Source organism: Eucyclogobius newberryi, unplaced genomic scaffold (genome assembly GCF_026437365.1).
Source record: "Eucyclogobius newberryi isolate DKJ021-1_F unplaced genomic scaffold, fEucNew1.0.hap1 SCAF_8, whole genome shotgun sequence".
Taxonomy (NCBI): domain Eukaryota; kingdom Metazoa; phylum Chordata; class Actinopteri; order Gobiiformes; family Gobiidae; genus Eucyclogobius; species Eucyclogobius newberryi.
In genome coordinates, this window is record NW_027316500.1 from 10,834,395 (window position 1) to 10,858,018 (window position 23,624).

At 39.6% G+C, this 23,624-nt stretch overlaps 1 protein-coding gene across 1 annotated transcript; it reads left to right on the top strand.

The window, feature by feature from the left end:
• Positions 1-1,709: 1,709 nt before the first annotated feature.
• Positions 1,710-23,335, top strand: LOC140351486 (uncharacterized). Its single transcript, XM_072437338.1, has 16 exons — positions 1,710-2,451; positions 8,175-8,281; positions 8,507-8,642; positions 9,439-9,485; positions 11,122-11,227; positions 11,401-11,559; positions 12,326-12,443; positions 12,532-12,593; positions 12,761-12,886; positions 12,973-13,061; positions 13,253-13,408; positions 13,504-13,700; positions 14,227-14,356; positions 18,462-18,649; positions 21,279-21,507; positions 22,808-23,335. Exons 1-16 carry the CDS (start codon positions 1,710-1,712, stop codon positions 22,814-22,816), a joined length of 2,601 nt encoding a protein of 866 aa, XP_072293439.1. The 3' UTR covers positions 22,817-23,335.
• Positions 23,336-23,624: the final 289 nt, after the last annotated feature.

The following is a 23,624-nucleotide window of genomic DNA, read 5'->3' on the forward strand; positions in this document are numbered from 1 at the left end:
AAAACATGAAAACATGCATTTTCACCAAAAACCTTACCTTTAATGTGCCCAGACGTTTGGCTCGAGTTCATGTTAATGCTCTTTCAATGAGTTATAAAACCTGTATATTTTACAAAGTTACAGGACACGCTAGAGGAAATACACGTCACCCACATTGCCTAGTATGGATCAGGTGTGTGAGTGAATGGTTGGTGATGGACGGGGGGCCGATGGCACAGTGATGCAGCCTTACTTCCGTCAGTCTGCCCCAGGGCAGCTGTTGGAGTAATAGCTTATCACCACCAAGTGTAGAGTGAATGAATAATACAATGTGAAGCGTCTTTGGTTGTCCTGAAAAGCACTATTTCAATGGTATGTATTATTAGTAGTCATATTAAGGTAACATTATTGTATTCCTAATATAAATATATATGTTTTGTGGGAATTTAATTATTTTAATCCAAATCTCAAATCTTCTACTACATTTTTCACAGACCCCTTATTCACTTGGAATATTCTGTATTTACCATTGTATGTATTTAATTGCATATTGGGAGCCAAATGTTTCAAATGCAGATATTGCACCATTCGGGAGCATCTTTTCACTCCTGGCGATGAGGCATTACTGTAAGTGTTCCCATCACTGTCACTTTCTGGGCGTGAGAAGAGAATACAGATATCATCTTCTCATACAAGCCTCGGTGTGGGTGGTGTGGCATAATAATGGTTTTAAGCTGATGCTGTACGACTTATCGTGAACAGGACAGGGCATGTGGAGCCAAAGGAAATGTCACCTGATTCCATAGGGGCTGTGTGTGAGCCAGGCATCCGCCAGCCCATATACTCACATGTACATGAGCAAAATACTAAACTGACTAAGATGCATGAAAACATAACTGCAATGTACTCTTAAATACATCTTAAGTCAAGACAACAAATCCAGTTGCACCCATTCTTCAAAACCACTAGAAGTCTTAAGTTTGAATAAGTTTAGGATTTCATATAGTCTGTTCTGTGACACAGTCACAGTTGGAGGACCTGTAATTAAAAGTGTGTTAGACATAAAATATATTCTCAATCTGATTATGTGAAAATACTTTTAAAAGATGATTGTGATTGGTTAAACACATCCGTCACTCTCATGGGTTTCTGGCAACCAATTTATTCCTGACTGGAAGGACTTTCCTCTATTTAAAATGTATAATTTCTTGATTTGCCTAATTGCTATAGCGATGACATAACTTGAACCTCTGAATAGAAGGTGAAAATAGAGGGCAGCTTTAACAGAAAAGACCCTTACGAGAACATATCAACACAAAACAACCCTAAAATGTCCCAGGTAAGACAGTTCCACCAAACCCAAACCTTTCCCACAGACGCTCCCACACTGTAGATCACGCACGCTAATTTTATTTATACATTCAAGGTACAATTATTATCTCCCTTCACCCAAGAAATGGCACTGTCCTGTTGTTACATTACGGTCCCTTTGAAACTGGAACTGTGCACACAATGCTGCTGTTTAACATATCAAAGACCATTGATTCAAGCCAGCTTTCATTTCAAGTGTTCACCTGACACACGACACACAAAACAGAATGGACTGTTTAGGCGATGCACTCCTACGTAACAAACAATCCCTGGTTTTTTCAGCAGACGTGGTTGTTGATCATTTTGCATGGGCGTGTTGGATGGAAAGAATGGCGGGTACGATATAGCGTAGAGGTGCTATGGCAAGCGAGAATGGGGAGGAACCTGGTCGTTTGAGGCGCACATGGAGTTGGTTGGGGATGTGCTGCTGTGTGCGAAGAAAGGAGGAGAAGGGTCTTTTGGCGGAGAAGATTAATGGCGGCCCCCAGAAGCTAAACTTGGATGGTCCAGGTGAGACAGAGGCTATGCAGACCGCAGTGGAAGACATGGGGATGGTTAACAGTGGATTCAGCCTGTTTGTAGATGAACCTTTGACCCGTTCTGCAAGCTCGGTGTCCCAATGCTTACGTTATCAGCAGAAAAAGAAACTCATGCCTCTGTCTTCGCTTCCAACCGTGCTACAACCTGAACTGGCATTCACTTTTATCAGGGGAGATGATTCAGATGAAGAGTTTTTGTTCGATGACGAGAATCAAGCCCCTTCGATAAACTTGATCCCGCCGACGCCGTCCGATGTGGTGGAGGACGACCTGTTTTTTGACGTAACATTGGAAGACGTCGTCGCGGAGTTTTCTGATAATGACACGAAAGAGGATTGTCAAGAGGAGGAAAAGGATGCTGAGCCGAATGAGGGATGTACAATGACACAGAATGGAGAGAATGGGGATCAGATTGTAGAGCCCGTAGAGGAGGAAAAGGTTCAGGCGTTGGATGAAGGAAAAAAGGAGGTGCTTGTGACCAAAAAGGAAAAGAAGAAGCCAAAGCCCAGGTTACTGCGGAGTGGATACTTTGTGACTCAACTTCCTGTGTTCACACAAACAAGTGAGTGTGCCGCTGTTTTGCCCTCTACGGCTCTTTTACAGTACAAGGCAGTTATTTATAGAAAACACAACTTCTTATTGTGCCTCATGTCATCACCTGGGTCATGATAGTGTAATATTGTACATGTATGCTCAAGATTGGGGCCTATCTGTTTGCATTATTCTTCCTGTGATCTACCAATGTCCAGAACTCCAACTGAGTCTCAAGGAGTTGTCAGAAAAATAACACAAGTGACAACACATGTCATACAATCTACCTCTTGGACTGTTTTGTAGTGATTTTTTTTGATGGATTTAGGCAGAATAATTTTTCATTTTTTTTTTCTTTTTTACAGTAATTTTATATAACCTTGAAAAATGTGAGATGAGGATTCACAACAAGCTCGACAGTATCCATTACAAACATGCACCCATAGAAAATGCAGTACACATAATGTTCTGACATGGAATGACAGGTAAATGTACGAGAAAGTAAAGATAGAACATTTCTAGTTGTGTTTACAGATGACTTGATCTTGAATTGTTGCCTGTATGCAATTCTTAGAAGGCAATTTTCAACTAAACTGAAACCAAAATACCAGTATCTTTGTATTTCTGTGAAGCACATAATTGCACATAAAGTATACAGGAGGACCATGATTCCATAAGCTTTTCTCCATAATTGAACCAAAGCTACTTTCGTGGCATTGCCTACAGTTCACTGAACCCTTTATTGTGGAACTATAGTTCTCCTGGCTCTTTATGTCACAAGTTGACTTCAGCGTTTATCATGTGTCATTTCCTGAGTCCATTCTTTGGTGAGCCATTGTCCTGTGTGTATTTAAGACAGGTTCAGGTGGGGGCGTTTTAAGACGATTGATGGTGGTTTCCTGATCCAGCTGTTGGCGCTCATGTATTGACTTTTGGTTTTGATCTCAGTGCTCCATTCAGATGAAATTGCAGTCATTATGTGACATGGCTACAGTACTTGAATGCCTCCGCTGGGACTCTCAGAAGTTCCCCTTTTGTTGCGCGCCCTTTTTAGCCATTGTGAGTCTATTCCCAGAGCATGGCTGGGCAGGCGGTTCCCAGGTTTTGGGTTCCTGTGAGTCAGCATGCTCTCCTCCCTCCTCGGACATCTCTCAAAGAGCTTTACTCTCCTTTCAGATGGCCACAGGACAATAATAGTGCAAACGATAAGCATCACTTTTGCCTATCTGTTACATAAATGTGCTGAAATCTTTGGCTTCTCTGGCTTTACTTTGCTGCTAATCCTGTGTTTGTCTGTATAACGGCAATAGTCAAAAGCTGTCATACACCAACCCAAGGTTATGCATGTGTGCACAATAGAGTATTTGTAAAACAACAATAAAAAGGTATTAACATTGGCCCAAATATTGAAGTATAATATCTTCAAATTAGTCTTGGTATTGTATTGCATAACTTTTGTATGTATGTTGTTTTCTTTTTAATTGTGCTGACAAAATTGACAAAAAATTGCACAAATGAATAAAAAATCATCCTTTTTGTGGCTCACAATTTGACTCTGAATGCTCTAAAATCTCTACAGTAATTTTAAGCGTGGATGTGTGCAAATAGATTTTATTTTACAGATTTATTGATTTTTTTCACACAGTCTTTAAACATCAAAAATGAGTAAAAGTAAGAAATAGAAATACCTGCATTACATTTTTTTTTAAATGATCAGGGGACTGCATTCATTACTTCATTCATTGAGGATTTTTCGACGGTCTGTTTGGAATGACTCACTCTTTTGACTTGGCCAGTTTGCACTGTAAACCGTGATCATGATTTCACGTTACACATTTCTTGGTAGACAGTGAGGGACTCTGTGAGGTTGGTCCTGTCTGTGGTGGGACGTCTGTAATGCCACCCACCATTAGCATTCTCAGACTCTGTCCCTCTGTCATAAACCAACGGCTGCAGAGGCTCGCAGTGAGGGGACTGGAAGTGATTTTCTCAGGATTTCAAAGACAGTGTGTTGTGTCTGAGGTCAGAGATAGACGGTCCTCCTTCATGTCTTGTATAAACTCCTGACACTGAGGTTACTGGATGTGTTTGGCTGCAGGACAGACATTTGGATCCTGTGCAGAAAGATTTTCCTGGGCAGGTGAAGGAGACCGTGGCCTCTGGCCATCATTGTATACTCCAAAAGAATTTACGTCCTTGAACACAATGGGAACATTTACTAAAACAAACTATCAGTCTTTTACCTCGTAAATGACTCATGAACACTCAACACCTACCACTTTAACAACTATTCAAACCAATCACTATTCATTGCACTGTTCACTTTTTGCACTATTTCTGACCATCTGTACATTTTGTGAACATACTGAGACCAAGTTTGTTTTCATTTTATTAGTAGATTCTTAATTTATGCATGCCTTATTTGATTTTGTATACTTTGCTTTTATAATTACTCATTGTTGTGCATTGCACCTTTGCGCCAAAACAATGTTTTGAATTTTGTTCACTGCCAAATATTTCCTCAAATACAGCTTTTGCTATTTACTACATTACTATATTATACATTACTATATGATACATTACTATAGACCAAGAAGAAGGTTTCAGTCCAATCCAAAAAACATCAAGGTTACACAAAGTGCTGCACACGCCAATCTACAATCTATAACAGTGAAAATATCTCAGCAGAAACCCAAAACAAAAACATGTAATCACTAGGGCTACAACTCATTCTTGGTTAAAAGTCAAAGAGAAAAAGTGTGTTTTTAAAAGAGACTTAAAAGCTCTTAAAAGTTTAGTGATATGAAAGTTATGTTATACATATAAACCAAGAACCGGCAACAGAAAAAGGCTTGAGATCTTCTGTCTTTCCTTTTTGTGTTTGGGCATCAGCCAAACACTGTATGTACTGCATGTGCAACAGGTCGGACAAGTATCAAGGGGCAAGACCATTTAACGATATAATAAATAATATGAATAAATAAAGATATAATATATAAACAAATAAAATAATAAAATCATGTTGAAATCTTTTCGAACCCCACTGGCAGGCCAGAGCTTGGTAATAGTTACTTTTCCACAGAAAGTACATATCCTGGATGTGTTTGAGTGTCAGGACATTTGATTTTGTCCAGAGTACGTCATGGGGCAGGTGATGGAGCGGGTGCTGCTCTGCCCCTCCTCTCCCTCCTCTCCCCCTCGCTGTCTGTGCCGGGTCCCAGACAAGATTCCTCTGCTGACACACATAAACCAATTACACTGTCTTATCTGATTCGGACTCCATCTAACTCCCATCCATGTCAAACCCGCCTTTCATAAAGTCAGGCCTCTCAAATGAAAAACATGTGTCTAAATTAGGCTGAATATTTCTGTTAGGTAAACTGTTTTGAAAACACCACTGTTGTTGGACAGTGAAGGACTCATAGATCCTTCAATCACTGCTCATATTAAAGTTAATGTAGTTATTGGTTGCAAGTGTAAACATTCCAGCGTCTGTTAGAATCACATAGAGGAGAGTGGCAGGGCTGAACTAAATGCCATATTCTCAGCCCCATTCATCTTGCTTGTTATGATAGCAGAAATAAAGATATCTGCTTCTGACCAAAGAGTGACATTGGGAAAGTGGAGGAAAATGCCATTTCTGTGGGAAAGTGCTTGAGTTGTCACAAAAGTATGTCATGGATCAGACGGACGCTTGTGTGTCTGACAGGTTACTAAGCAACCTCATGTAGTGTGTCCAGTATCAGCAGCAGCGGCTAAAGCAGCGCGGCTACACTCTGTGACCTGCAGACAGAGGCAGGATAGAGGGAGGCAAACTGCACTCAAATCTGGTCTAGTTTAAATGCTGTCGCTTCAAAACCCGCTAGAGCTAAAAAAGACACACACACATGAAAACACACACACACACACACACACACACACACATGAAAACACACACACACACACACACACACACACACATGAAAACACACACACACACACACACACACATGAAAACACACACACACACACACACACACACACATGAAAACACACACACACACACACACACACACACACGAACACACACACACACACACACATGAAAACACACACACACACACACACATGAAAACACACACACACACACACATGAAAACACACACACACACACACACACACACACATGAAAACACACACACACACACATGAAAACACACACACACTCACACACACATGAAAACACACACACACACACACACACATGAAAACACACACACACACACACATGAAAACACACACACACACACACACACACACACATGAAAACACACACACACACACATGAAAACACACACACACACACACACACACACACACATGAAAACACACACACACACACACACACATGAAAACACACACACACACACACACACATGAAAACACACACACACACACACACACATGAAAACACACACACACACACACACACATTAAAACACACACACACACACACGCACATGAAAACACACACACACACACACACACACATGAAAACACACACACACACACACATGAAAACACACACACACACACACACACATGAAAACACACACACACACACACATGAAAACACACACACACACACACACACACACACACACATGAAAACACACACACACACACATGAAAACACACACACACACACACACACACACACACACATGAAAACACACACACACACACACACACACACATGAAAACACACACACACACACATGAAAACACACACACACACACACACATGAAAACACACACACACACACACACACACATGAAAACACACACACACACACACACACACACACACATGAAAACACACACACACACACACACACACACACACACATGAAAACACACACACACACACACACACACACACATGAAAACACACACACACACACACACACATGAAAACACACACACACACACACACACACACACATGAAAACACACACACACACACACACACACACACACACATGAAAACACACACACACACACACACACACACACACATGAAAACACACACACACACACACACACACATGAAAACATACTTAAATAAAAGTATTGAAGTACCTGTTTAAAAATATACTGAAACTATTAGAGTCAAACTAATTGATTTTGAGCAACAGTAGTGACTAAATCTTATTTATCTTGGAATTATATATATTTGATGTATACTTTAAAAAACCTTTAAGCAGGATGTCTCTGTGAATGTGCTAAAATAAATCCATATAGAAAATACTTTTTACTTTGCAGTACAGTTAAAATGTAATGGAGTAGAAAGTAACAATATCTGTTCTCAGGTGTAGTAAAGTAAAAAGGTTTTCAGTTCAGGTAACTAAAGTACACTACTATTTACTTTTTCACTTTGTTTTTGTCCACCACTGAACATCATAAATATGAACTTTCAACCTCCTGAACCACTATAACCCCAAATTGTAAGTTTGTGACCGAAAAAAAAAGGTTTAATTTCTTTTTTTAATGGAATGAACGTAGCTCGTGATTGTCCCCACTGGAAAACTTGACCTCAGCAGCAGTTGGCGAGTGCAGAACAGGCCCTGAAAAAGTTTCTTGAGATCTTGAGCCAGAATCTTGTCCGGTCATGAGAGAAGGAGGAGACCGTTGTGTATATATTTGTTAATAATAAATAATGTCCACTGTCAAAATCGATGTTAACACACTTATGGACATGTTGTTTCTCTTCAGGCGCACATGACCTGAGCCAAACGGATCCGAGCTGTTCTGATATTCAAAAGACTGAATTTTACAGAGTTCGTCAATGTTCCAAGATGGACGTCTTCACTCAACCACGGGTATGATTGCAGTTACATAAGCCAGTTAGTCATATAGCTCAATATATGACTTACAAGAAACCAAAGACACAGAACTGCACATTCCTGCCTTTATCAGATTTAGACTGTGCCACATGAGCAGAGAGAGCTACGTCCTGAGACTAAATTGATTTGGGAAACATTTACAGTCAAATTGTAACAATAATCGGATTTGTGAATACCTTTTTTTTTTTTTTCCCCCAACAGAGGCCGATCACTCGCTCTCGCAGCTTCGGGGACATGTTGTGCAAGAGCCCCAGTCTTCAAATGTTTGCACAAATCATAGAGAAACCTCGTGAGCTAAAGTCCCCTCGCCAACGCCGCGTAACTGTGGGCGAAGCAGGTAGGATCCAGCTGTACTTTAAAGGCACACTACGTAACTTTTCATGTGGGGAGTTCACCATATGCTTGTCTCCATAGAAATGTTTCAGCAATGTTGCTCAGTATCCCAATATTTTATTAAATTCCAGGTGTTTTTTATTGAAAATTGAGTCAATTGAATCCACATTTCTGTCCTCCTGTGGATTGGTCTTTATTCAGAACTAATATAGCAGTTGTAGATGGCTAGCCTGGTTTAACCCTTTTTAGATCTAGAATAGTCCGGTTTTAGACCTGGTTTAGATCTGGTGGTCTCAGACGGTCAAACATTTTCTTATGATACTTGGTGTGACATGTTTTGAGAACTACTGATCTACTCTACACAGAATAATACTGTTAAGCGTTATTCATAATAGGAGGTTTCCCCAAAGTGTATTTATCTATTTTGTTTATCAATTATTGGATAGGGAGAAATACACCAGACATTAATCACAATCTGATATCTGGTATCATAGTATCAGCAGTCCTTACAGGCTTTTAACACATTTTCAACACTATAGTTCTGCAGATACAGTTTAATGATATTATAGAGGAGGTCAATATGGTAGAATCATTTTGCTGTCCAAAAATAAAAGGGGCTAACAGTATAAACATGCTATGCTACTTTCACTGGAGCCAGCTCGTCACGTGTGTTTTACCGTCACAAAATATGCTTGCACACTACAAATAAACTACAATTGATCCGCCTCTTTTTGATGTACAAAGTAAACCTATAACATTTTTCCTTTTCATTTCTGTGTTTTCTTTGTGCTTCCATGTAGCGTCCTATCTTCCCCTGAGCGCCCTCAGTAGAAACTACAACGAGAAGGTACAGTGGAGTAAGCATCAAAGCGCTGCCTTCAGGGTGGCATCAGCACACTGCCCTGAGCCGCTGCAATTACAGAATACAATCTGTTTATATTTCCCAGCGTCCCCTTGATCTGTCAAAGAAATGACTCTGCAAATAGTGCCAGGATTTTCATCTTTGTGTCCAGGATTTGCAAGGCTAGATCGCACGTATTCTTAGTGATCCATGTGTTGGCTGGAGAACAAACCGAAATGATCCTTTAAAGTAAATTGTTCATGTCCTGTAGTTAATATCGCCATACATTATTTCATTTTATTTTCATCTGACAACCTACTATTACAAAAGAGTCATTTATGTATTTTCTCATGTTGTCAAATTAGACATTATAGATTATTTGGGTGGTATCATTGAGATATCATTCAGGCTATTCGCTTATTGTTCTTTTACAGTCAAAGACAGATCCTATAACTTCAGAGCCAAGCTAAGCAAATACATTCAGTCACCTTTTAAGGGAATCTCTTTGAAAATGTTGCAGTTTCTTCCCAAGAGCAGGGTAAACAGAACAGAGTGACTAAGGCGTAAATTACGCATAAATCGATGTTTATGGTTTTAGATAAGCAAACATTATATTGTCCTTTCCAAAAGATTATTTATGGCTAAACATACACAGTGTATGTTTATGCGTGTGACTGGTAGTCACATTGTATATGTCAAAATGGATCGGAGACACAGCCAATGACAAAGTGACCATGTTTGACTATGTTTTGTCTTCTCTTTAATTAAAGTCTGAATCATTTTCCATGTGTGACATTGTGATGACAGGGGCGACAGAGAAAAACCTTTTTTCCCATAGGGGAGTAGAACTGCTGTTAAATTGAATGGGTACTGAGATAATGAGGAACATTTTGATCTAATTAATTTAAAACTTTAACAAAATGCATAAAATATAAATTCTGTGTATTTATTTGCAATAACAGTTTTAAAGTCAATACACAAGCAGACATTGCAAAGCAGAAAACATTTATTTTGGTATTTTAAGACAACTGTACCTCAAGAGCATTTTTAACTTACGGTGCAACAACCTGTAACAACACATACTCTTCCAAACAACAGCCATATCTGTCAGTACAATGTTACATACTAAGTTCACGTATATGTTAGCTAGCAACTCCATTAGACGTCTTTGTTTATCGTTACATGTTTCAGCTTCTTAAACTCCCTCAGAAGAGTCTCTTGAGGGTGCTGCGATTGTGATTGTCGGCTGCTCACATTGTTTGCCAGACAGACAGTAAGTAGTGTGTGACAAGGTGTAGGCTCCCTCGTCTTGATTTATGTACCTAAGACCTCGCTTTTGGACCTCGATTGCCTCTGTTATCCTGCGGTAGTATTTGTTACATTCAGCACATTCAGACCCTGGCATTACTCACACATGGGGATTTTAGACAGAATGAACCTTTACGAAATGGGAGTTAAAAGTACGTTACAGGTTATTACACAATGCGTTACATTACAAGGGTGACTAGAAGTTTCTCATGCAGCATTGTTTGTGAAGAGTCCACTGTGATACCACTTCTCTCAGAAATATACACTGTTCAAAAGTGATTTGATTATAATGGAGTAAATGTTATTGTTATCCCCGTCTTCTGCTCTTTTCCAGAACATGAAAATAAATGTGGCCAAAACTTTGCGGGAGATGAACACGGAGGAAGTCTGCCAGTGGTTCACCAGTATCGGACTCCAGAAATGCCTCCCTTTAATCAGAGGTAAATCCCTGTTCTCGTAAACCTGTGGCTTCATAGCATAAGCAAACACGCGGCCTGTTTCCATTATCTCCACCGCAGATCTGATGCGAAGTTAGCAGCAGGAGATAACACTGTTGGTAAATTGAAGTTGACACCTTTGCTGCTTTGTGGTGAATGAGTGTGTTTTGTTGCAGCCGCGCAGTTGAGTGGGGAGAACTTGGCTTCCATCAACATGAACATCCTGGAGTCGCTGCAGATCACCACAATGGAGGACAGAGAGCACCTACTGTCGGCCATCTTTAATGAGCTCGACAATCCAAGCAACATCAGCCAGAAAATCAACAGCGCATTTGGTAAATTTACAGACCAGAAGCCAATAGGGCTGGGTGGTATGTTAAATCAAATCCCTTAGACTTGATGATGTGATATTTGGGTAACATTGTCAAGTGATGAAGAAGCTTTTCTGTTTAATGCAGCTCACATTCCCTTCTACTCCTCCTATTGGCCAGTCATGCTCTGACTCTGAATGTCTGACAGGCAAATGTCACCAATAATGTGGGAGTTTGAATTTTCACAAGTTACAAGTGCCTTTAGATCTCACTGAGAAGCAATAAAGAGATACTAAGAGTATATTGATATTTACATGAATTGTTGTCATTATTAAATTGAAATAAATCCAAAAAAATGACGACAAATTCAAACAATCAAGAAAAAACACCTTGTTTTGCCCTTTTACTTTTACTTCTGATTGCCACAATCCCATACTCATGTTGTGAGTCACATTTCAGGTTAAGTTGGACTTGGATTCATTTCAATGGAGAACTAGAGAAAAGTGTCGCTAAACTGTTATATAGGTTAATTTGTATAACATGTTGCTCACCAACAAATAAATAATGCAACCTTTGCTTGAAAATGACTTTGTTGCCGGTAAATATTTAGTTTTCTATCGAGATCGGCAGCTCTATGCCATAAATACATAAAATACATAAAATAGCTATTTGAGAGACTAGATTGTGACCATTCGCGGCTGAGAATGTGCTGGTAATGCAGTAATATGGTAATAATATTTAGTATTATTTATGATGATTTATTTATATATACTCTATTCCATACTCACAGATCCTTTAGGGTCCCCTAATGGCCCCCTGCACTCTGCTTCTTTTCCTACAATGAGCAAGTCAACCTCTTCACCACACCTGAGCTGCCTGACCAGGAATCGGCGATCTCTAAAGCTAAAGTAAAATCCCCTCTTATATTACAGGAATCATTCACAGTTAACTTACTGGCTTTCTCAATCTTTAATATTTTGACCTTTTCACCCATAGGAACAACGCTCAAACTTATGCTGTGCAAAGAAACTCCCAGTTCATAGAAATTGCCATAAATGGTGAGTAACTGAATGCCTCTGAGGAGGAAGTGTGTGCATGTAGGACAAACGATACAGCTGTATTAAAGCCCAGCCTAAAGCATTTCAGCAATCTGAGCACGAGGCCGTCGGCTCTTTACACTAATTCATGTTATTTCTTCTGCTTGTTGTGTCATGCTGTGGTAAAGTTTCACAGCAGATAGTTCACCTGAGAACGCCAAAGGAAACCACTGTGGGAAAGATCGTGGACTCGTGTCTCAAGATGGTGGGAATGACGGAGGACAGGAGCTTGTTCAGCATCAAACGTACAGAAGGTGCAGCTAACAAGGCATTTACATTATTAGAGCAAAAACACAGCGACAGTACTTAAGGAACATGTGTTTTTCTTTTGTTTTCAAAGGTTCATCGGAGGAGCTTTCTCCAGATCGACAGGTCGGCAGTCTCCCGGGAGCAGATAACAGGCAACTGGAGCTGCACTTGAGTAAACTGGTACAAACACTTATTTTTATCTCATACTTGAATGGACACAATATAACAAATATTTGAATATGTTATTAAAATTGACATATTGTCGCAGAAGATAATGAACTATATCTATAATCTATAATACCTGCTTAAGGCTTCTGTACTGTGTCAAATGTGCATCTGATTTGCTTTTGTAAACCCATTTCATTTTACAGGACAAACCCAGAGTTCCCCCAAGACATCACCCAGGCACAAGCAGCATGAACGGCCATCATCAAGTGGCCAAAGCACCCCAAGTCCAATCTGAGAGAGACACGAGGATCAAAGAGCTAAACCAACAAGTCGACTCGCTACAAAATATAATTCTGCAGGTATGGGAATTGGCATTTTTGAACAAATGAGCGTAAATATAAATCAATTGCTAAAAAAATACCTGCCATAACTGTTGGTAATCCCTTGTTGTTAGGTCCAGGATTTGCACCAGGGTCTTGTGGCGTTCTGCTCGGAGCTGAAGACCATGGAGGGCCCTGTGGACTTGGAGAGGCTCGGCTCTGTGGAGCTCAAACAGAGACTGGAGCTGGTCAAAGGACGACTGCACGACAAACGCCTGACTCTACAGACTCTAAGGGACAACATGAACACCACCAACGGGTTCAAAAAGAAGTATAATAGAGACACGTTTTGTATTGATACTGTAAAATAATTATGATCAGATTTACGTCATGTAGAAACTATCCTTAGCTAGAAATAGTGGCACTAGTTTTAATGTTTGCAGTAACAATTGAATGGAATAAAATAGAAACTAGAATGATTGAAATTAGTACTATAACAATCCACATTGAGTAACGATCCACTGTGCTTGCTCTACTGCTGCTGGTCCCAAGCCTGGCAAACGACATTTGATGCAGGAAGGACATCTCTGTTTTGTGCACCACACACAAGATGATTTGAAATAGTTTCATATTGCGCACTCATTAGTGATACAGTTATTGCATGTATGGTGCCCAGCACTAATATATGCGATATAACGTAATGTGTACTTTACGTTAGTTATTTGAGTGTTTTAGTAACATAATGAATCATAAAAATAATTGCACTTCTGTGCCTCATTAGCTCCAATATAAACATCAGATGTAATGCGAATGGTCTGAGAGCGATTACGCTGAAACAACATTGTCTTCACATTCAGACAGCTGGAGTTCCGCCTTTTGGAAAAGATTAAGCTCAACTGCGAAGTGTTCAAGGAGGAGATCTCCGTTGTGCATATGAACAGACTGCTGGCACATCTCCAGGCAGCGCTGCAGGAGAGCCTAGGAAAGGTACATTTCACTCATACTCAAATCAGGCATAAATACATCAGAATTGGAAGAATCAGAATGAATCCAGAACATCTCAAAACACAGACCTGAGGTCTCCCTGGTTTGCATTGGACAATATCAAAAGTGGTCTAGATCTTCTGAAGTAATAGTTGTGAACCGATGAGCATTTGTGTGATGCACATGGAACCACATATTATAGTTAAAAGCCAAAACTTTATGACCACCGTCCATCTTGGTGCTGTTGCAGGCAGAAAGAAAAATGCTGGACATGGCAGAAAACTGCTGCATGTAACAGGTCATAATAATATGGCCAATCAGTGCTTTGTCATTCATTAAAAAAGACAAACATATAATAACACTATACTATATACATAAATCAAGTGAAGTGAAGCGCTTTGCGACCTATAGTGAGGATAATGAAGTTTCTCTGTGTCATCTGAGAGGCTGTGACCATACCACGGCAGGAATGTGTGCCACAAAAGCCGGCATAGAGAAATGGGCCGGCGTGTGTAAGGCTATCTGCACCTATCCCCGAAGGACACCCCTACTTTTTTAATGTGGGTCTTTTATCCCATTTGGAGAAGCTAACGAGGTGGCATAAAAAAGGACACACGCGGCTAGTGCTTTGAATGGTGCTCCGTGTCGTGTTGCAGTCGCCTCGAGCACAAACCTCTTTTTTAAGGTGCTGAGTTTGTGGGAAAAACAGCAGCCTTAATGTTTATCATATGACCTAATCAAGAGTTAACACACGGGTCAGAGCGGCCTGGGAACTGATGGATCACTAATAAGGAGCAGACCGCACCGCGTTTGGTCGTAGTGTTGCAGACAATAAGGAAATATTTCATCATCAGGTCAGCCTAATCTCCAGGATCTATAGCGGCTGGGGAGCGTCAATAAAGCAGAGGACAGGAGAAGGAGAAACAAAGTCTGAGAGAGAGTCAGGGGTGGGGTGAAGGACAATAAATGGAGGAAGTGGTTTTAAATAAGCAGTTTAGCCCGGGCAATCTAAAAGCCACAGACACAGACACACACACAGACACACACACAGACACAGACAGACACACACAGACACAGACAGACACACACACACAGACACACACACAGACACAGACAGACACACACAGACACAGACAGACACACACAGACACAGACAGACACACACACAGACACAGACAGACACAGAGACAGACACAGAGACAGACACAGACAGACACACACACACAGACACAGACACACACAGACACAGACAGACAGACAGACAGACAGACACAGATACAGACAGACAGACACAGAGACAGACAGACAGACACAGAGACAGACAGACAGACACAGAGACAGACAGACAGACACACATAGACACACACAGACACAGACACAGACACAGAGACAGACACACACAGACACACACAGACACAGACACAGAGACAGACACACACAGACACACACAGACACAGACAGACAGACACAGAGACAGACAGACAGACACAGAGACAGACAGACAGAGACAGAGACAGAGACAGAGACAGAGACAGAGACAGAGACAGACACACATTGACACACACAGACACAGACACAGACAGACACACACAGACACAGACAGACAGACACAGAGACAGACAGACAGACACAGAGACAGACAGACAGAGACAGAGACAGAGACAGAGACAGACACACATTGACACACACAGACACAGACACACACAGACACACACAGACACAGACAGACAGACACAGAGACAGACAGACAGACACAGAGACAGACAGACAGAGACAGAGACAGAGACAGAGACAGAGACAGACACACATTGACACACACAGACACAGACACAGACAGACACACACAGACACAGACAGACAGACACAGAGACAGACAGACAGACACAGAGACAGACAGACAGACACAGAGACAGACAGACAGAGACAGAGACAGAGACAGAGACAGACACACATTGACACACACAGACACAGACACAGAGACAGACAGACACACACAGAGACAGACAGACAGACACAGAGACAGACACAGAGACAGACAGACAGACAGAAAGACAGACAGACAGACAGATGTAGTGTTTTAGTTTTAGTGGTAACAGGAATATCTAATAACTATAACCTACAAAAAAGCAGATACGTGTTTAGTGAGCCCCTAAATTGCCAAAAGCAGGATTAAAGAACTCAGATTAAAACAGTTTCATATGTTTATTGCTGCAAACACTCTTCAAAAATGTTAAACAATAGTTGGCACATCAAAATGGCTCCACAACTTATATTTAATTAATTTCACCTATAAATATTAAATTAACAGTAATAATGATAACAATGCCACAGCTTTTTTGTGTGTACCCCCTCTCTCTGTGTCGAGTTCTGTGTTCTTTTTTAATGTACATTTTAACAACATTTACCAACATTTAAACTGCGAATGAGCCTGTGGCGAGAAGTAAATGTCATCAGTTGGTTGAAATGTCAAATAAATCAGAAATAAATAATTGAGAAAGAATAAAATAGTTAATTCTAGTTTAGTAGCCAAAGTGAAATCCCTGTTAGCGCAGGTGGACCCATATTTGACCCAATGGCATGAATAAACAAGACCAATATCAAAAAATAAATTCCTCTGGCTCTTGTCCAATATTAAGCCAAAACAGAAAAGGGAAGAAACGACGCATTTTATAGTCTGCGTGTCTCGGAGGGCTTGGGCCGCGTTTCCGTGGTTATATCCTGTCTGGACCACTTGTCTGAGGAGAGAGAGAAGTCTTAGCTGTGACCTTTGAACCCGACAAGGCGGCATCTACTGCTGCGAGGCATTCACACGGCATTCTGGGACAGGAGGGAGGGGCGAGGGTGCCAAGAGCCAGGATAAGGGAGTGAAGGTATTCGGTGGTTAGACTCACAAGTTATTTCTGATCCCTGCAAGCTACTTGTGGTGTGATCTCTCTGCCCAAGCTAATCATTACATGTTGTCTTCTGGCATCCTAAATCTAATCTCTCAAACATTTCCACATAAGCATCAATATAATCCCTTTGTACGGGAAAAAAGAAAGTGTATTCTCAGGCATATCCATCACAAAGAATGTAATGTCTAAAGAAGGTGGATTTTGATAGTGCTGGTGATTTTGTCTCTGCTAGAAGGTGATAGATAATGTTTGTGTGCTACATATGGGGAAAAAATCATATTTTTCGGGAAATAATGCTGTAAGGAAGAGATGGTATGTGTTCTGTGTGGCTTCTTACACTTTCTGCCATTGTCTTTTGAGACAATGACACTATATTTTTAATAAAGGGAGAACCAGTAGATTCTTGTACGTAAGACATCATTCTGGAGGTCTCTCGTCTCAAACCTCTTTTCACAATTCAAATTTTAGCTTCCTGCATGCACTTTTTATCTTTCCAAATTATATTATATTTTGTTTAGAATTGTTATTTGCTTTGTCGATCCAAAAAACAATCCTAATTTCTCCTTATTGAGAAATCAAATCCTTTAAAAGTACTTAATATTGGACACTCAAGAGCCAGAGGAATTTGTTTTCATTTATTTCAGGGACATTGCTATTGAACATTGCAACCAGCCAACGAATACATTTATATAAATCGTCGTGTGTCACATGGAGGCTTAATTTGTCAAATATTCAAAACTCAGTACAGGGATGTGGGCGAGGATAGGGGGTAGGTGAAATCAGGAATTTTCTGGGCCGTTGAGACTTAGTTGCAGGACAATACAAGATTACGCAAGCATACAAGTATACATCTAAATACAACTTTGAATAAGATAATGGTGAGGCAGTGTTTAAGTTGTTTTGCATAATATCTTTAAACTTCTACAGCCCCGTCCGTGGTTTTGCTTTTAAAGACATTACAAAAACAGAAAACATTGTTCAATATGAAGTTAGTGAAAGTTAAGTTTATAAAAGACACATCATACACACACACATAAAGAATTGTGTCCTCTTTTTATCCTAGTCAGTTAAGTGTTTCTTATCCTACGTTTCCTTTAAGCTGCTGTCTCCCTCTGTTCCTGTCGGATTGTCCCAGTGGTATTAATGAAGCCACGAGGAGGACAGTTTTCCTGATGAGGACAAAAAACTATAGCTAACCCTTGAATGTGTTTCAGGAAAAGAAGCCCAAAAAGCCGATCCGCAGCCTGAGTCAGCTGGTGTCACCACAGTGTCCTGCCATGTTACTGGTGGTTCAGGAGAGCAGAGAGCCGGGCGGACACTATAGTTTCACACACCGCTACAGAGAGGGCAGCGGCCTGGTGGTGGTCCAGGTGGGCAACACTCACCTTTGCGTGGATGACAGGTGAGTTAGCGCCTCTTCTGAGTTAACAATATTTGTGTGCTGCTCTCCAGTTCGAAAGAAAATAAATACAAATAGTAAAAAATCCGATAATAAGATCACTTTATTGTTATTTTGCATGTTTTTACTAGAAAGACACAGGATTCAACAAAATGTGATTTGTCACCAGCAAGTGCAAAAATAGCAGTAACAACCACGGGCGTGTCTAGAAACTGTTCATAGGGGCATAGGGGTGGCACCATGGCCGGCCCAAATTTTGAAGGTGCTATTTTATATATTTTTGACAGTTAATTATGACAGTTGTGTTGATGAAATCATTTCAAATACAATTTTTATTTTTTCAATAGACCTTACCCCCAATATACCTCCGCAGCCCCTCTGAGTCGGGTGGCACCTGGGGGACAATTTAACAATTTGATATCTACAGGGAGATTTTATTGCTTTACCTGCATGTTTGTTCTATATTTTGGCATTAAACTCACAGCTAACATTTAGTCAGTTAGAAGTGTTTAAAGGCAAGTGTTCAGCCCAAAAAATTTACTTAAACAAAAGAATATGCTTATTATTTTGGATGGTTTATTTTGAGTTAACTAGTGTGTGAATGTGTGTAAATGAATGAGTCGTTCCTTAATGTAAAGCATTTTGAGTGTCTTGAAGGTGGAATAAATAATGTGACAATTTACCATTTCATACTTTGAACATTCACAATTACAGTACAGTTTCAGTTTGATGTATAAAATGTTCAATTCTCAAAAACAATTTAGATTCGTAACTTAAACGTAAACTCTGCGCCACTTCCAGTTAGCGCTCCCCAGTGGTGTGGTGTAGCACTTGCGGTCGTGTCAAGCATATAAAACAATATAACACTATATAACCTTCGCCTTAGTCCTCAGGTGTCTTTACCACTCCCTCTTTGTCAACAGTTCAAACAGTCACTATAGAAACCATTACTGCCTGGTCCTGAAACATAGAAACACAACACTGGGAGAGGAGAAAAGAGGGATAAACGTTTATGGATTATCAGGCAATTATGGCATTATGAAAGGCTCATTCCTAGATACACAACACTTCCAGACCTGTGGATGCACATGGCACCGGCAATGAGTCTTTGACTGAGCTGCCAGAAGAGACTGATACAAGCGTCTGGGGATTAGCAGGGACTGGTGAATATCAGCATTTGTGAAAATCATGGTCTAACAGTATCAGATATCAGATGATATATGCAGTTTTATGATGTGCAAGTTGCTAATTGTCATAGAAACAAACATATTTTTGAAATTGGATGGTTTTATGTTAATCCTCTCATGCAAAAGCGTATTTATGATCTATGTAACTGGGCCAATGCATGAATTCAAAGGTGTTTATCTGGCAAGGTTTTCTTTATTTCTTTACCATTTTGTCATATTTAAATAGGTGTAAACACTGTGATTATGTTGGACTAAGTGTGTCGCAAGTTTGATCATCACATGAATCACAAAAAGGTTCTTAAATGTTTGCCCACTGGGAGCCAAGTAGGATAAATATTTATGTCACTCTATGTAACTGAAATTAAATATTAATGTTTAGAAATATGCCGACCGTTCTCTTTTCATTTAATGAATCAGAATTGACTTAAAGTGTACCGTTTATATCAAGCTTGGAAACGTAAAGTGGCAAAAAAAAGAAAAGAAAGCCCTTATTTAAAAATATGATTTCCATTTACATATTTTATGTTAAATAAATGCATGCTATAGTGCTATGCTATCATTAAACAAACAATAACAAGCAAACAAAATTAAGTGTATCTATTTTTTTTTTAATTATTAGACCAAAATATTGTCTTGAAACAGACACAGGCAAAATAACACAAAATCTCACATGGAATTATGGGAATTACAAGTTTGTTATTTACTGTGTTATTATACCGGTAGGCTTTATTTTCTGTCCCAGATAGCAAAATGACATTGAATCAACGTTATATGTTCCATCAGGCTTTTCGTTGAATCAACGTTGATATCTGACATTGAATCAACAACATGTTGCTCGTGTTGATCAGCATTGAAATAGCGTTGATATTAACCTCTATCTGTACATTGAAACAACATCAGATCAACAATAATTTTCAACATTGTTTCAACGTTGAAAATTCATTTCTGTATCAACCTCACATCAACGTGATTCAACGTTGTTTCAACGTTGAATCACGTTGATGTGAGGTTGATACAGAATATATAAAATATATATATATAAATAAAAAAATCAAACTCTGCATCCATCCTTAGATTATTATAGCTTCAGAACAAAATTCCTTAGTAAACTATTTATAAGAGGTTATTAAGTAATAGTAATTTGTTCATAAGCACTTATGGATGGCTTTTAATAAGCCTTTAACCAAAAGATGTGTGATAATAAACACAAAAGGTAAGAGCATTTATAAGCTGATTATTGAATTGTTTTCAACTGATAAATTCATGTAAATGCCTTATTAGTGCTTACAAACAAAAACCGAATGCTTATTAATGGGTTATAAACAGTTCACTAAGAAACCTCATTTTAAGCCTCACCCAATCATCTTGTGAACCTGTCAGAACCTGTCAGAACCTGTCAGTGTAATTAAACAGTGCCTAAAATGGTGTGTATTATTGATTTCCAGGTTGGTGGAGGTCAACGGTTTCCCGGTGGTGAACTCCACAGAGGCGGAGCTCACTGACCTGCTTTACCGCGAACACGCCGCTCAGATCGTGGTCCTGCGTCGCCCGCTTTCCTCGCCCGCCGCCTCCCATCAGCCACCTCTGCTCCTCTCCGTCAACCCCCCCGACCCGGCGCAAACTGACTGTCCCGAGATGGATGCCGTAGCCATGGAGACGCCCCAGCGAAGAAGGGTGATTGTGGTGTGATGCGAGGGAGGAGCTGCGGCGGTTAATAATAGACTAAAGGCGATTAAAGATTCATGTGAAGAGGAGGGAGGCTAATAGAGTGTGACCATATCAAATTAAAGGTCACTCTGGGTGTAACGATTAACGGGATATAAAGCTTTAGTTTAGTATTGGGACCCACTGAAATCCAAAAAGTACCAAACATACACAGCAGCATTAGACAGCTGCAAAGAAAAGCAATTAAATGCATAATTAGATCTTTTCTTCCTTTCCTGTGCATTCGATCAGGCCCGTCGGGAGTGTCACAATCATTCAGGTCCCATACAGTAAAATGCAACTTTAGTTCAGAGGATGCTAGCCCATTTTTGAAGGAACAGTTTGAGTATTGTATTATATGTTATATTATGAAATGTTTTGTTGTGTGCATATTGTTACATTACATATTTTTGTATGCCTAAAGTTGCTAAATTGTCTCCAGAGTAAATGTATATACAGTATTGTTCTGCTTTTATATTCCCAGATAGGGGTGGGCCATATTGACATAAGTGGAATATGCCGATAAGGATACTCAGATGATATTATGTAAATCACAAAGCAATTTTTAATGCATGTCTTTAAATGTTTTAGCTGATGTTTCACAAAGAATGAATCAAAAAAATATCAGAAATATCACTCTTATTTGAAAGTTTACAGCCTAACTGTTTCATTTTTATTTTGAAGCAGCATACTCAATATTCAAATGTTGCATATCTTCAAAACAACTATCAAGATATTATCTAAATGTCGATATATTGCCCACCTCTATTCTCAGATGTTGTGTTGTTCATCTTAACATTCAGTCAGTTGTTACATTGGTGAAACGGGTTTTAAAATACTTGTGCCATAATTAATAAAACATCAGGTATAAATCATTCAATCAACAATCAGGGATAAGACAGCTATAGAACCACTGGTAAAGACTATAAACCGTATAGTATTTTGGGTTTTTGTAATTTATATGCAACATACCTTTTAATGAGTGATATTGTACAATATTAAGAAACATTCCAACTGCACCTTGTACATTATGTTAATGTCAATTCATTGTATACCTTTTGAGACAAGCTATTGAGCCATTTTTTTTTTTTGCAAATTACCCTTTGAAATAATCTTGTACAGTTCAAAGTCGTCCTTTTGCACATGATTCACATCCTCTGTGTTGGACTGTAATGTAATCCTCCAAACTGTAGGAATAAAGCTGTGGGCCCGGAAATGCCTCGTTTCTCATAGTTTTTTCTTTTTTTCCTCCTTCCTTTTTCTTGTGAAGTGGCAGTAGATGATCCAAGTCCGACACAACGCAAACACTGCTCGGGCCTGACCCAGACCCCGGGGTCCAGAGAGCCTGAGAGGAGAGGGAGAGCGGGACAGTTTGAGGATGAGAAAGGCCACAGCGTTAACCAGTGTGGAAGTGCTTCTGGTCAACGAGGAAATGAGCCCTGTTAATTATTAAGACGAGCCAATGGAAAAGAAAGAACGCTTAGACTCAGACTTAGACAAACTTTATTGACCCACGAGGGAAATAACTTAACATAAGCTCACACATTACAATAAACTAAGAAAGAAAGGAAAAAATAAATGGTAATCAAATTCTAGATAATTAAAGCAGCAAAAGACTTGTCTAATATGGCACAAATATACAGATTTGTATGATAAATCCATAAAATCTATATATAGTTTATATGGGAAAAGGAGATACAGCGCAAAGATGAAAGTGGTACTTTGACATGATCTATTACATAGGCAGTTTTACAGTTGTATGAAGAATGTTATGAATGTAGTCGCTGTGGTTCCCAACCATTTTATTTGCCTTATCTCACACAGTGCCCTCTGATCTAGGCACTAGGCAAATACATTTGTTTAATCTAGTAGCAGATTATATTTTATGGTTTAAACAATATTGATGTCCACAATCCTCCTTTCTTTTTAAAGGGGACATATTATTAAAAGAAAATTTAAAAAACTTCAATGAGCTTTAACCCTTGTTACAATGGTATTTCCTCATCATTAGTTTACTCAAAGTTGTATTTTGATAATCCTGTTATGTTATGTAATGCAACTGAGTCTCAAGAGTTCCAAAAATGTCT